Genomic DNA, 12,067 nt, shown 5'->3' on the forward strand with positions numbered 1-12,067 from the left:
CATGAAGCCAGCTGGGTGACCTTGGGCTAGTCACACTCTCTCAGCCTCACCTACCTCACAGGGTGTCTGTTGTGGGGAGGGGGAGGGAAGGTGATTGTAAGCCAGTTTGATTCTTCCTTAAGTGGTAGAGAAAGTCAGCATATAAAAACCAACTCCTCTTCTTAATGGTAGCAGGAACAGGGCATTTGTCATTGTGCTCAGCTTTGTGCTTTGGCAGACGTGGGAAGGGGAGGGCATGATTTTCCACTGCCATTTCTTTTGGACCTGCCAGGTCCCTTAACCCAGAAAGGGATGGGGAGAGGTGAGGGGTTATGTGGAGAAGTGGGCGGGCAAGCAGGTCCTCAGTAATGAATTACAGGGCTATTTTAAGCAAAGTTATGATTTCTTGGAATGCTCCCACGATGCCTAAGAGTGAGATGGGAAGTGATGCTTGTAAATCTACATTTGTTTATTTAAACTATTTTTACCCCCTCTGCATAAAGGCTCGCAGCCATAAATAACATTAACAAATAATTAACAAACAATAAAAACAAGACGATAAGTACAGCGGCAACACCCAAACAAAACCTGTTATTGAGTTAGCTGGGATATACCAGCAAGGGGGTTGGGCTTAGAGGAATTCATTTTTTCTTTCTCTTGCAGCCTTCAGAACGAATGAAGATTGTTGATGTAATAGGGGAGAAGAATTTTCAAGATGGGGAGCGTATCATTGCTCAGGTATATTAACACAGTTCCCTTGTGACCTACTACCTGGTTTAATAGGTGATTTTGCCTGCTTTCATTTGCTACATTTTGAACACAAATTATTTCCCCTCGTTTCAGCTGATAAGACTTGTTCAGGCCTGTATCTTTTTAATTCACTCGCATGTCATCAGTCTGTTTTTTACATGAAACCCCCCCCTTCTAGATACCCTATAAATTTCTCAGTTTTCTCCAGACAGCAAGAAGATAGTGATCCTGAGATAGCGCTTGCTAGTGCTCTGAAAATAGAAAGAACAAAGATTGTCCAGCTCCTTACATACCAAAGAGATTAAGCGCCTAACTTGGCTTTATAAGGAAGCGGTATGATCTTGTTTTAAAACTAGAAATACATTACTGTGCTTAGCCAGCATTCCAGAATATGTATCAAGTGAACTCTTTTTCTGCAACAAAATTTGTTAGACGACCTGGCTGATAGATTAAATCAAAATTCGGCATCCGCTGTCGTTAGGCCTTCACTGCCTCCCTTGGGAAATACTACCATTGATGGTAGAAACATCAGCTGGCAGAATACTGCTAAAGCCACAGGAGACAATCGGTGTGTGTGTGTGTTTTCCGAGGACACTTTTTCCCAAGATTTTCTAATGGAGCGCTGGGGGAAAAAACTCCTCTAAAAATATAATTTTCTTGGAACTGAGTGAAATCCTTTTTGTTGGCAAGGGTTTTCACTCACTCAAGACTTTATGTCTAGCATGAAAAGTCTGAGGACTTTTAAAATTTTTCGAATGGGATTTTTGGGGAACACCGAAAAATACTTTGAAATACATCGGTTCTTGTAGGTTATCCGGGTTGTGTGACTGTGGTCTTGGTATTTTCTTTCCTGACGTTTCGCCCACAGCTGTGGCAGGCATCTTCAGAGGAGTAACACTGTCCTTCAGTGTTACTCCTCTGAAGATGCCTGTCACAGCTGTGGGCGAAACGTCAGGAAAGAAAATACCAAGACCACGGTCACACAACCCGGATAACCTACCGTATATACTTGTGTATAAGCCGACCCGCATATAAGCCGAGGTGCCTAATTTCACCCCAAAAATGGGGAAAAATTAGGCACCCGTGTATAAGCCGAGGGTCGGCTTATACAACGGGTCGCCCTCCCGCCCGGCCTCCCGGGCCCTCCAGACCAACCCCAGTGCCACCTCCTCCCGGGCCCTCCAGACCCACCCCGACCCCAGCGCCACCCTGGGGGGGGGGAGGGGGAAGAGCCCCTGAACCCCCAACTTACCGGGAGAGGTGGGAGGAGGAGGCCCGCTGATCAGCTGGAGGCGGCAGCGGAGCCCTTCCAGCGCTGGAGCCGGTGGCGGCGGCTGGCCACTTCCAGGCGCTGGCCACTTCCCCGCTGGCCACTTCCAGGCGCCCAGAGAGCGCGCCGGCCGGCGGCGGTGGCGGCGGCAGGGCCCAGCCTGCGCGCAGGCAGGCCCCGCTGGCCGCTTCCAGGCCGCCCAGAAGTCATGCGGGCCGGCGGCGGTGGCGGCGGTAAGTTCCTCTTCCCTCCTTCCCCCCTCCCCCCTCCCACCGTATTGACCCGTGTATAAGCCGAGTTTGGTTTTTTCAGCCCTTTTTTTGGGCTGAAAAACTCGGCTTATACACGAGTATATACGGTACAAGAACCGATGAACTCTGACCGTGAAAGCCTTCGACAATACTTTGAAATACAATTTTCGCATTCAAATGAGTGGAATGCTTTTAAGGCAAGTTTTACTCATATTGCACAGCATTTCTAGTTTTGGTAAACACTGAAACAGCTTCTGGGGAGGGGAACCGGCCAAAATTTGTGAAATGCTTTTTAAGGCAAGGTTTTCTGTATAGTGTGAAAAACAAATATGAAGGCTTTCCCCATTTTTTTCTGTTGGAGAAATTTAAATGTGCTGAATGAAATGTGCTAAGACAGCAGGGGCGCTGCTATGTTCCATAAGTAAATGTTTATGTGTTGAGTTAAAAAATATGCATTTTATGTTAAAGCGTTATTTAATCATTTTAAACACTCTTATTTGTGTGCATATTTCAACCTGCACTTCTGATACTTTATTTTTCTTCGAGGTCCTGAAGTGTATAAAATGCTTTTCATGCATTTTGGCATGCTATTAGAGCAATAGAGAATGTATGTGACCCCCCCAACCCCACATTTTTCATGGTTCTAATAGCTTTCAAGACTGTGAAAAGCTTTTTAGAAGCCTGAGGGCCTTGAAGTAAAAGAAAGTATCAGATTAAATTTATGGAAGGAAACAAGGCATTAAAAATATAGCAGTGATAATAACTATAAATCTCTGACCAGGCCCCCCCATGGGGTTTATTAATTCTTTTCTGATTTTTATTTGTATAATACTGGACTTTTTAACGAGGAAAAGTATTTTGTTATTGGTAGCATATAGTACGTGGAAACTGTATTCAAGGGAAAGTTTCAGAGGATCCAAGAAATCTCTGTGAAGCTTGATGCTATTTTAACATGATGATACTGTCTCAGGCAAATTTATTACTAAATATGTTAATTCTCTTCAGTGGGACTAACCTTCTTTGTCTGAGAAATGAAAGCTTCATGTGTGTTTGGCATATAACTCTCCCTGTGCTAGGAGCCTGGTAGCCAAAAGCAAAATAATCCCACATTATTTCTTACAGATTCTCGGCATGGTCTCTTAAGTATTAGTTGCTGAACAATTCATAGCTTCTTTCCAAATCTATTTCACACTGTTTAGGGTTTTATTTATTTGGGCCGTTAGGCTGAATTCATATACCTCAAACAAGCCATAGTTTGTTCAATGTCAGTGAACTCAGTTTATTCTCTGGCTGTGCATTCCTACTGTTCTTAATGTCATGCGCTTCAAGGAAGTCTTTCTTCTAAGCATAGTTTTCTGTGACATGCCCATTTGGGAGCCATAACAAATTGGGATTTGTCTTGCCCAGAAACGGATTCTAAACCAAAGGAACCTTTTTGGGGTAGCTCTAGGAATCACCAGAAACTTTATGGTAAAAACATTAGAGTTTCTGGCAATTCCGAGAGCTACCTCATGCCACTTAATTAAAAAAAAACAACTGGAAAGGACATGATGTCACAGCTGGTGTCATGGGAGGTGTTTTTCTCCTGCTGTTCTGGGCGTTGGTGGGCAACGGGAGCAGGGGGCTGGGGATCCCTCACCCCGATGGGGGCTGGCAGACTCTATAAACCATAGCTTTAAAAAAAAAACCATAATCCCAGTTTAAAAAATTGCTTGCAGCAACGGAAACTGTGTTAGATAACACAGAGGAGGGTTCAGCTCCCTCACCGACAGGCACCAGTGTTTATAAAAAGTTGACACCCACACTCTGTTTTAGATGTGAGTAAACATATGGCTACCTCCATCTGAAGCAGCTCGGCCCTCAGAATGATTCTAGGATGTACCTTGGTTTACTGCGGGGCTTCTTACAAGATGCAGGCAGACGGAATTGGAGCATTTATTGTGTTCTGCTTGAGGCATCTGACGGTCATTCCAGATTTGAAACAGTATATTTAAATTTCAGTAAACAAACAATACAATAAACTCCTTCATGTTACAACTCTAGAGCAAAACTTCTTGTTCGGGAACAGTTAAAACGTATCTATTTAAGTTATGTATATCCCACTTTTCTTCCTCCTTGGGGACCTGAAGCAGCTTACAGAATTACCCAGGGAAAAATAATAATGCAGTCCAAGTACAGAGACAGAAAGAAAAGCATCTATTGGCTCACTCAGAGCCACAGGCCAAGAGCCACGAACTAAGACGAAGAGTCCTTTTTTCTCTTGCTCTTTGGCTTGTGCCTCTGGCCTTGGTCAGGCTGAATATCTGCAACAGAGGTCTTGCAGAGGTTTATCCAGATTTCACACAAAGGTGTTCCCAACCTTCCTTCCCTGCCTCTGAGAAACACATAAAGGCCTTGTTGTGGTGTCTTTCATGCTGTAGGGCAAGACTGTTTTACTCCCCTTTACTGTCGCTGCCACCATTTTGGGTAAAATCTAGCCCCCCCCCCCCAAGTGGTTGCCGGAAGTCAACCTTGCAGGGCTATCACTGACTCTCTCAAGTTAAACAAAACTTTATTTCTACAAGGCACAAACTCAAGAGTATTGCGAAGGGTTTAGGCACACTAAGGAAAATAAAAAGACAGGTGCCAACTAAAATACTTACAAATCCATGTTGCATCTGATTTGGGTAGTTGGCAGGATGCACTCAAGAGCCCCGTGGCGCAGAGTGGTAAGCTGCAGTACTGCAATCAAAGCTCTGCTCACGACCTAAGTTTGATCCGGACGGAAGTCGATTTCAGGTAGTGGGCTCAAGTTTGACTCAGCCTCCCATCCTTCCGAGGTCAGTAAAACGAGTACCCAGCTTGTCGGGGGTAAAGAGTAGACGATTGGGGAAGGCAATGGCAAACCATCCCATAAACAAGTCTGCCTAGTAAGCTTCGGGATGTGACATCACCCTGTGGGTCAGTAATAACCCAGTACTTGCCCAGGGGACTACCTTTACCTTTTGGATGCCCTCATAGGATGGTCAATGACTGTATTTAATAAATCTAATCTACTATGATCAGGATGCCCCCACCCTAGTTCATCTGCAACTCTCTTTAGCATCATTCCCTTCTGTCATCCTTCATGGCAAAACACCCACTCGAAGGAGTTCCCCCAAGAGCTCGAACCTTCTCTGTGCTGTGTTTAGGCTTTTCCAGCACCTGTTTTGGAAATCAATACACAGCCTGATTCGAGATGTAGAGTTTGAGCAGAGTTGCAGAAACTTAAGCCATGTCTGATTAATTTTTTCCTTGCATTCACAGGGTGATAAAGCAGAAAGCTTTTACATTGTAGAATCTGGTGAAGTAAAAATCTTGATTAAAAGCAAGGTGAGTTCAAATATGGCTGTGGTGAAGTACAATAAGTGGTGACTTGCTAAAGGAGAGAGGAAGAATGGTCAGGAAAGGTGACTGTAAATTAAAATTCCCCCCTCGAGTTCTAAGTCTGTGGTTAAAAATTATTCTGCGAGGTGCATGTATATTGAAGCAGAGATATGTTCTTATGTTAATATGGCCAGTTCTTCTTAAATCCTGTGATCTTTTGGAGTAAAAAGGCATAAGCACCTGTGAGTGGGTGATAAAATAATTAAGGCAAGAGTGGGCTGTGAACAGGAGTCTTCAGAAAGGCTTAAGGTAAGAGTAAATGCACTGGTTTATAAATGTATTTATAAATGTGATGTGGCTTAAAGCAAGTCTGCTTGAAAAGGGCCAATATTGGAAAGAAATCCAAGTTCCACTGTCTACCTTAAAAAGTCCCTCTGTGCTGTTACATACATCTGAAGATAAAATGTGTGTAAAGTGCCGTCAAGTCGCAGCCGACTTATGGCGACCCGTTTTGGGGTTTTTTTCATGGACAAGACTAACCGAGGTGGTTTTCCAGTGCCTTCCTCTGCACAGCAACCCTGGACTTCCTTGGTGGTCTCCCATCCAAATACTAACTGGGGCTGACCCTGCTTAGCTTCTGAGATCTGACGAGATCAGGCTAGCCTGGGCCATCCAGGTCAGGGCGAAGATAAAATAGTATAGTTAAAAGGGAGAGAACGAATGACGTTTAGACGCCTAGAGGCTGCTTTCTCTGGAGTAAGGTTACGGTGGATGTAGAACTAGTGGAGCAACTAGAGAGTCAGTTCCTCTGTTTTATTTCCAGGAACAGTAATTGCTTTCTGCAAGTCTGTGGTTAAAAAGTATTCTGCGAGGTGCATGTATATTGAAGCAGAGATATTGAAGAACGTCGTACATTTGTACATCAATTTGGTCACGGGGAGCATTTGGTTTGCCTAGGGGGAAATGTTAACATGAAACGGTCCTCATGAGCAACCTCACGCCTAGAAAATGTCATTTGCGAATTTGCCGTTAGATAGATTGTCATGTGTCCTCCCACTCTACTGAGCAAAGTTTGAAGCCTGCCTCCAGCCTAAGATAGGATCATATCTCAAATTTAAGAGTAGAAATGGGTTTGGATCCCACAGATTGTTCCTGCTGATAGATGGATTTTGGTCAGCGGGGCGTGAAACACTCTGTGGGATATACCCTAAGGGGCTGGTGCAGATATTCTCTTAGTTATGGATAAGCGATCAGGACGAAGCCGTAAGCACATGCACTCTCTGCTGCCTTCACTTCTCAGTGTTTAATCCTTCTGTAATGTTTTGTCGATCTTAGCACTTACCATGTTTCACAGTAGTGAGGGTCCCCAAACCAGCCTCAAATCCTGGTTTAAATGCTCTCTCTGATAGCGGGCGAGAAAGGGCATGACTCCTGATTTTTCATCCCAGGTTGAAAGACTGGCAGCAGTACATGGGTACTTAGCCACTGACAGCCCATTCCTCAAAGCCGCCACAGCCGGGGATGGCTTGGTAGTGGCGGCGCCTTCAAAGAGGTTTGGCGGCTGCCACAGAAAGAAAAAAGGGGTTTTCTTCAGGTAAAAAATTAAAAATGGGGTGGAAAGCCCCATAGCAAACAGCAATGCTGTGCCAACAAAAATCTGGCGCAGCACCGCTGTTACTGAAGGGGACGTTCCTGGGCTGAAAAGGGTTAGGAAGCTGCCTACTGGCACCTCCGCCCCCAAAAACCGCCGGGAATGCTCCCTGGGACGCCAGCTCGAGGACTTGCAAGGGGAGCGGCGTTAGTACCCCAATACCAGCGTCCACGCCAGTCTTGGCGCAAGTGGCACGACCCCCGGCGCATTCCCTTCTGCGCCTCCTAAGCAATTTTGGCCACAATGCTCAGGAACGGGCTGTGAGCCTTTTTTAATATAAAGTATCTCATAAGCTGACAGTCACAATATACTCTTTCTGACCATCACCAAAGCCCCTGAATTTCCTAATGGAACAGTAATAGGATTCAGTTAACAGGCAAGCAATTGGTATGATCTTCAGTCTTCTGAGATGTCTCGGATTTTTTCTTGTTTGTTCTGAATGAAGTTAAGTCCTCCCACTATATTGCTGCAGAGACATTTATGAGGGCCCCAAGTTGTGACGGAAGTAGGCAAGCCAAGAGAATTTTGTCCGTGCAGAATACTGGACTGTCTCTCTGACAGTTGCTAAGAGAACATTTTTTTAAAAAAATCTCATCAAGTGGGCTTCCTCCTGGTGACTGAAAATAGAGAATAAAAAAGTAACAATAAAACCAGTTATTAGAAGTCTCAAAATCAACTTAAAACTACACAGTTTATTAATTTGAAAAACCCACACCTAGCAGGAGCAGAACAGCAAATTACAAATAATGTATGGTATTCACAGCTGGGAAAGCTTCATCATGCGTAAAGGCTTTTTTGCAGAAAAAGCCCTTTATAGTTATTCATTTGATAGCCACAAAATTCGGAGCAGTACGTGCTCTTTATCGATGGAATTCCTGGAGGGGTAAGTTTTTGGTGTGGCGTTGTGTTCGTGAGAGGCACTTCTAAGTGTTTTATTTCTAATGCAGACTATCACAAATAAGGATGCAAACCAGGAGGTGGAGATTGCTCGGTGTCAAAAAGGACAGTATTTTGGAGAGCTTGCACTTGTTACCAACAAACCGAGAGCCGCCTCTGCCTATGCTGTTGGGGAGGTCAAATGTTTAGGTAAGGACTTCTTCTCCCTTGTGATGTCTTCTTCCTGATCAAACACCATCCTTATTAAACAGCAGTAGTTAAAGGGGGCCGTTACAAGAGTTAGGGGGGCGGCCTTTAATGTTATTCAACCACTGATACAGAATGCTGGCATGGGAATTCAAGCGGACTTTCCCCCATAATATGTCTACACTGCCCCAAGTAACCTAACAAAGTTGTTCAAACCTTTAACCTACATAGACCCCTTCCCACATAGCTTATCTTCTGAGGAACCTGTTTCTGCCATGGGATCTCTGCACATTGAATGGGATTCTAGAGCATGTTCTAGGGGGCATTTTTGGGTCGTGTGGGCAGCAGGCCGGGCACGTAGTTTCTCTGTTGCCTAATTCAAATAAGAATGTGCCTTGGAAAACACTTGTCCTTTGTTACTCCTCTTACCAGTGAGAAACTGCTACTATACTTACCTGGAACCCTGCAGTTCCCCGGAACACACTTTAACCACTGAGCTAGCAGAATGGAGCAAAACTATTAGGTGCTAGACAGGTTTGTTGACAAACTGGTTTCTAAATTTCCCAGTGCAGTTTGATCATAAATATTGTTTTGAGGGAGTGCTAAAGATATAAATGTAAGAAATCAGTATTCTGATTTCCTAAATCTTCTGCAGCATCACGCTAGAAGTGGATATTCAACTTTTGTCCGATCCCAAGTTTCCATTGGGTTGGTTGATCATGGAGCTGCTGATTTCCTTGATATTTGACTAGCAGTTCACTCTGCAAGAAGCTGGGGGACACTGAATTGAATCAGAGTGTTGACTCTTAATTTGCTGAGCAGTTTCCCAAAGGAAGAGCATTTTTGTTCAAAGCACAACAGGGAATTTGGGGACGAGCTCATTAGATTTGCTGTGCATCAAACATCTTTTATAACCCCATTGTGGCTCCAGGTAGTCAGGAATATGCTGTCTGTGATCAGAGGAGAAATACAGTAAAGGCAAAGGGAGGAGGAGAAAAAAGGGTAAATCTGAGAATAGGAGGAGGTAAAGGGTAAGTTTCCTAAGAGATGACCAAAGGACAGCAGAGAGCTGCACAGAAGCGGCTCTCCCTTTGTGAGGCAGGAAACGAACTGAGGAGAAGAGGGTTGATTCCCTCAGGAGGCAGGAAGTGAAAGATCTCGTTCCTTCCTTGCTGAGCAAGTGAAGAAAATCACCAAATCTGAAGATGCCCTCCTCCTCAGAGCGAGAGGCAGCTTCTGTCAAAGAAGCAGAAATAAACTGGATTGGCAAGAGCCATTTGGCTCGCCCAGCTGCCCCTCTTCCTCCCTTTCCTGTGCAGCAGTGCACGTTTCCTTGACTTACACCTTCATGCAACGGCTATTCATGCAGCACAGCTTTGAGAGCTTCCAGGGAAGACATCTTGAAGCTCCCCTGAGCAAGAAGAGTTGGTTTTTATACCCCGCTTTTACTGTACCTTTAAGGAGTCTCAAAGCGGCTTACAATCACCTTCCCTCCCCCTCCCCACAACAGACACTTTGTGGGGGTAGGTGGGGCTGAGAGAGTTCGGAGAGAATCGTGACTGGCCCAAGGTCACCTAGCTGGCTTCATTTCAAGGAGTGGAGAATCAAACCCGGTTCTCCAGATTAGAGTCCACCACTCTTAACCACTACACCATGCTAGCTCTCAGCGTACTTAAATGATATTGCTTAAACAGCCAAAAGGCCACAAGCAGCATCACACTAATACAATCCCCAAAATTAACCCTTTTTAAACATTTAATTACCACCCCCCAAAATTTAACCCCTAATAATGTGATTCTTTTATCTGTACCAAATAGCAACCATTGAATTAAGCTTTGCGGGGAGAGATAAAAATTTATAAAGTAGGAGTTGCCCTAAATATTTCTTCCTCAGGTCATCCCAATGACAACAGTACACAAAATATGTCTCAGGGTCTCTATATGGCCGTCCCCATATATGCAGCTTCTGTCTGAATAGGTAATGCCTGCAAATCTTCCTTCAGTAACGCTAGATGGGACAGCATCCAGCCTAGCCAACATAAACTCTCTTCTATATTAATACACCGTTAAAGACATGTTGTGGAATGGACTTAGAAGAGATTAAACAAAAAGTAGCCGCAGAGCAAACTCGCCGAGCCCTCTCCTGCGTACTACTAAAGTCAAGAGATGTCATCTTAGATTTAATTTCCTTGGCTCTCAACTTGAGTTTACCGGGATTCTCTCCCCCATGCCTTCTTTCAGAGTCCATGTTCACATGTTCCTTTCTTGTATGTTTGTGTTTCTGTGCAGTTATGGATGTACAAGCTTTCGAGAGATTACTTGGGCCCTGTATGGACATTATGAAGAGGAATATAACACATTATGAAGAGCAGCTGGTGGCAATGTTTGGTTCTAGCTTGGACCTGACCAATCCAGGCAATTAGGCACAGAGTTACCTTTGTGCCTTCTCCGTTCAAGACACTCCTGTTAGCAACACCACACAAATGAAAAAAATGGACATTACGGGACAGTGGCTGTTGGTGTCTTCTTGGGCATTTTTTTTAGAAACCTACATAGGTCTGAGCACAGCTGGATGGGTCAAGGCTCTCTCCCGGCCTCTGCTTTGCTGCTGAAATTTCGTTATTAGACCTAGCTTACTGCTGAGTTCCTTAATCCTCCTTTCACTTTGCTTGGTTCAGAATGGCATGCCAGTCCAACAATTTAAGTGCCTGATACAAAGATGTGGAGCCCTCTCTGTTGTTCTCGCTTTTTAAAAAAACGAAGAAAAAAAACCACGACAAAAAATGTTGGCAAGTGATTGGGGGTAGGAGGTGGCTCTTCCTTGCCTTGGGGACAGCCACCTCCTTGCGGTATCTTATTTTCAGTGTTCTCTTTTCCCTCAGAATTACCACAAGCTGCATTCATTGATGGTGTCCTTGGATTTGCAATAGTTGTTAACTCTTTCAGAGGATGGAAATGTGCCGGAACTAATGAGTTCGCTAGGTCTGAGCTGTTGTGCCATCTGTGGGATGTGGCAGGTACTGCAGCTCCTAAGGTTTAAGAACTCAAGGGCTGCCTAGTCAATAAGGAGCAAAGAAACTAAATACTGAATTGTATCTGTAACAGCAAGCATTTTTTTTTAAACGTATGAATTTTTATGGCTTCGTGGAACAGTAGTCCAAAGGATCCAGTGGCCACAAGAATGTTGCATCTGCATTGTCCCTCTAAGCTCTGTCTGTTTCTTAAATTGGATTGATTTGTGATCTCATGAAAAACAGCAACACGTGACCCAAATCCTGCTCATGGAGATTCTTTGTACTCCTGGATTTCACATGGCACTGCTCTGGGCAGAATCAATTTTAATGCTGTTTTTTAAAATAGGAGTTTGATTTTTGGGGGGGGGTAATTTAAAGAATATTTACAAACTAAGGGGAGCTCCCTTCAGCAAAAGTGTTTTACAGTATTCTTCAACATGATTAGATACACATTTTTCAATTGCCAAATCTATTTACTAAATCTTGTGAAAATGATCAACATTTTACTTTAGAAGTGAATGATTTTTTTAAAAAAAACTTAAAATGAAAAAAATTGCATTTACTTTTTGGGCAATTGGTATGTGGATGGAAGATTTTTTGAGCTAAGATTCAGTTAATGATATTTCTCTAAAAAAACCCAGCTATGTCAGCAGCATTTTTAAACGTAGGCATCTGTTTATACCAAGGCTTTCCAAAAGTAACATCTAGATTCAGTTTTATCTGAG

At 43.9% G+C, this 12,067-nt stretch overlaps 1 protein-coding gene across 1 annotated transcript in view; it reads left to right on the forward strand.

The window, feature by feature from the left end:
• PRKAR2A (protein kinase cAMP-dependent type II regulatory subunit alpha) overlaps positions 1-10,868 on the forward strand; it is a 141,081-nt gene extending 130,213 nt beyond the window's left edge. Inside the window, exons 8-11 of the mRNA XM_056861515.1 lie at positions 643-717; positions 5,536-5,601; positions 8,194-8,332; positions 10,618-10,868. Of these exons, the coding sequence (XP_056717493.1) occupies positions 643-717; positions 5,536-5,601; positions 8,194-8,332; positions 10,618-10,751 (414 nt within the window). The 3' untranslated portion in view covers positions 10,752-10,868. The remainder of the gene's footprint in view (positions 1-642; positions 718-5,535; positions 5,602-8,193; positions 8,333-10,617) is intronic.
• The last annotated feature ends 1,199 nt before the right edge of the window (positions 10,869-12,067 follow it).

Source organism: Euleptes europaea, chromosome 1 (assembly GCF_029931775.1).
Source record: "Euleptes europaea isolate rEulEur1 chromosome 1, rEulEur1.hap1, whole genome shotgun sequence".
NCBI classification, from domain to species: Eukaryota; Metazoa; Chordata; class Lepidosauria; order Squamata; family Sphaerodactylidae; genus Euleptes; species Euleptes europaea.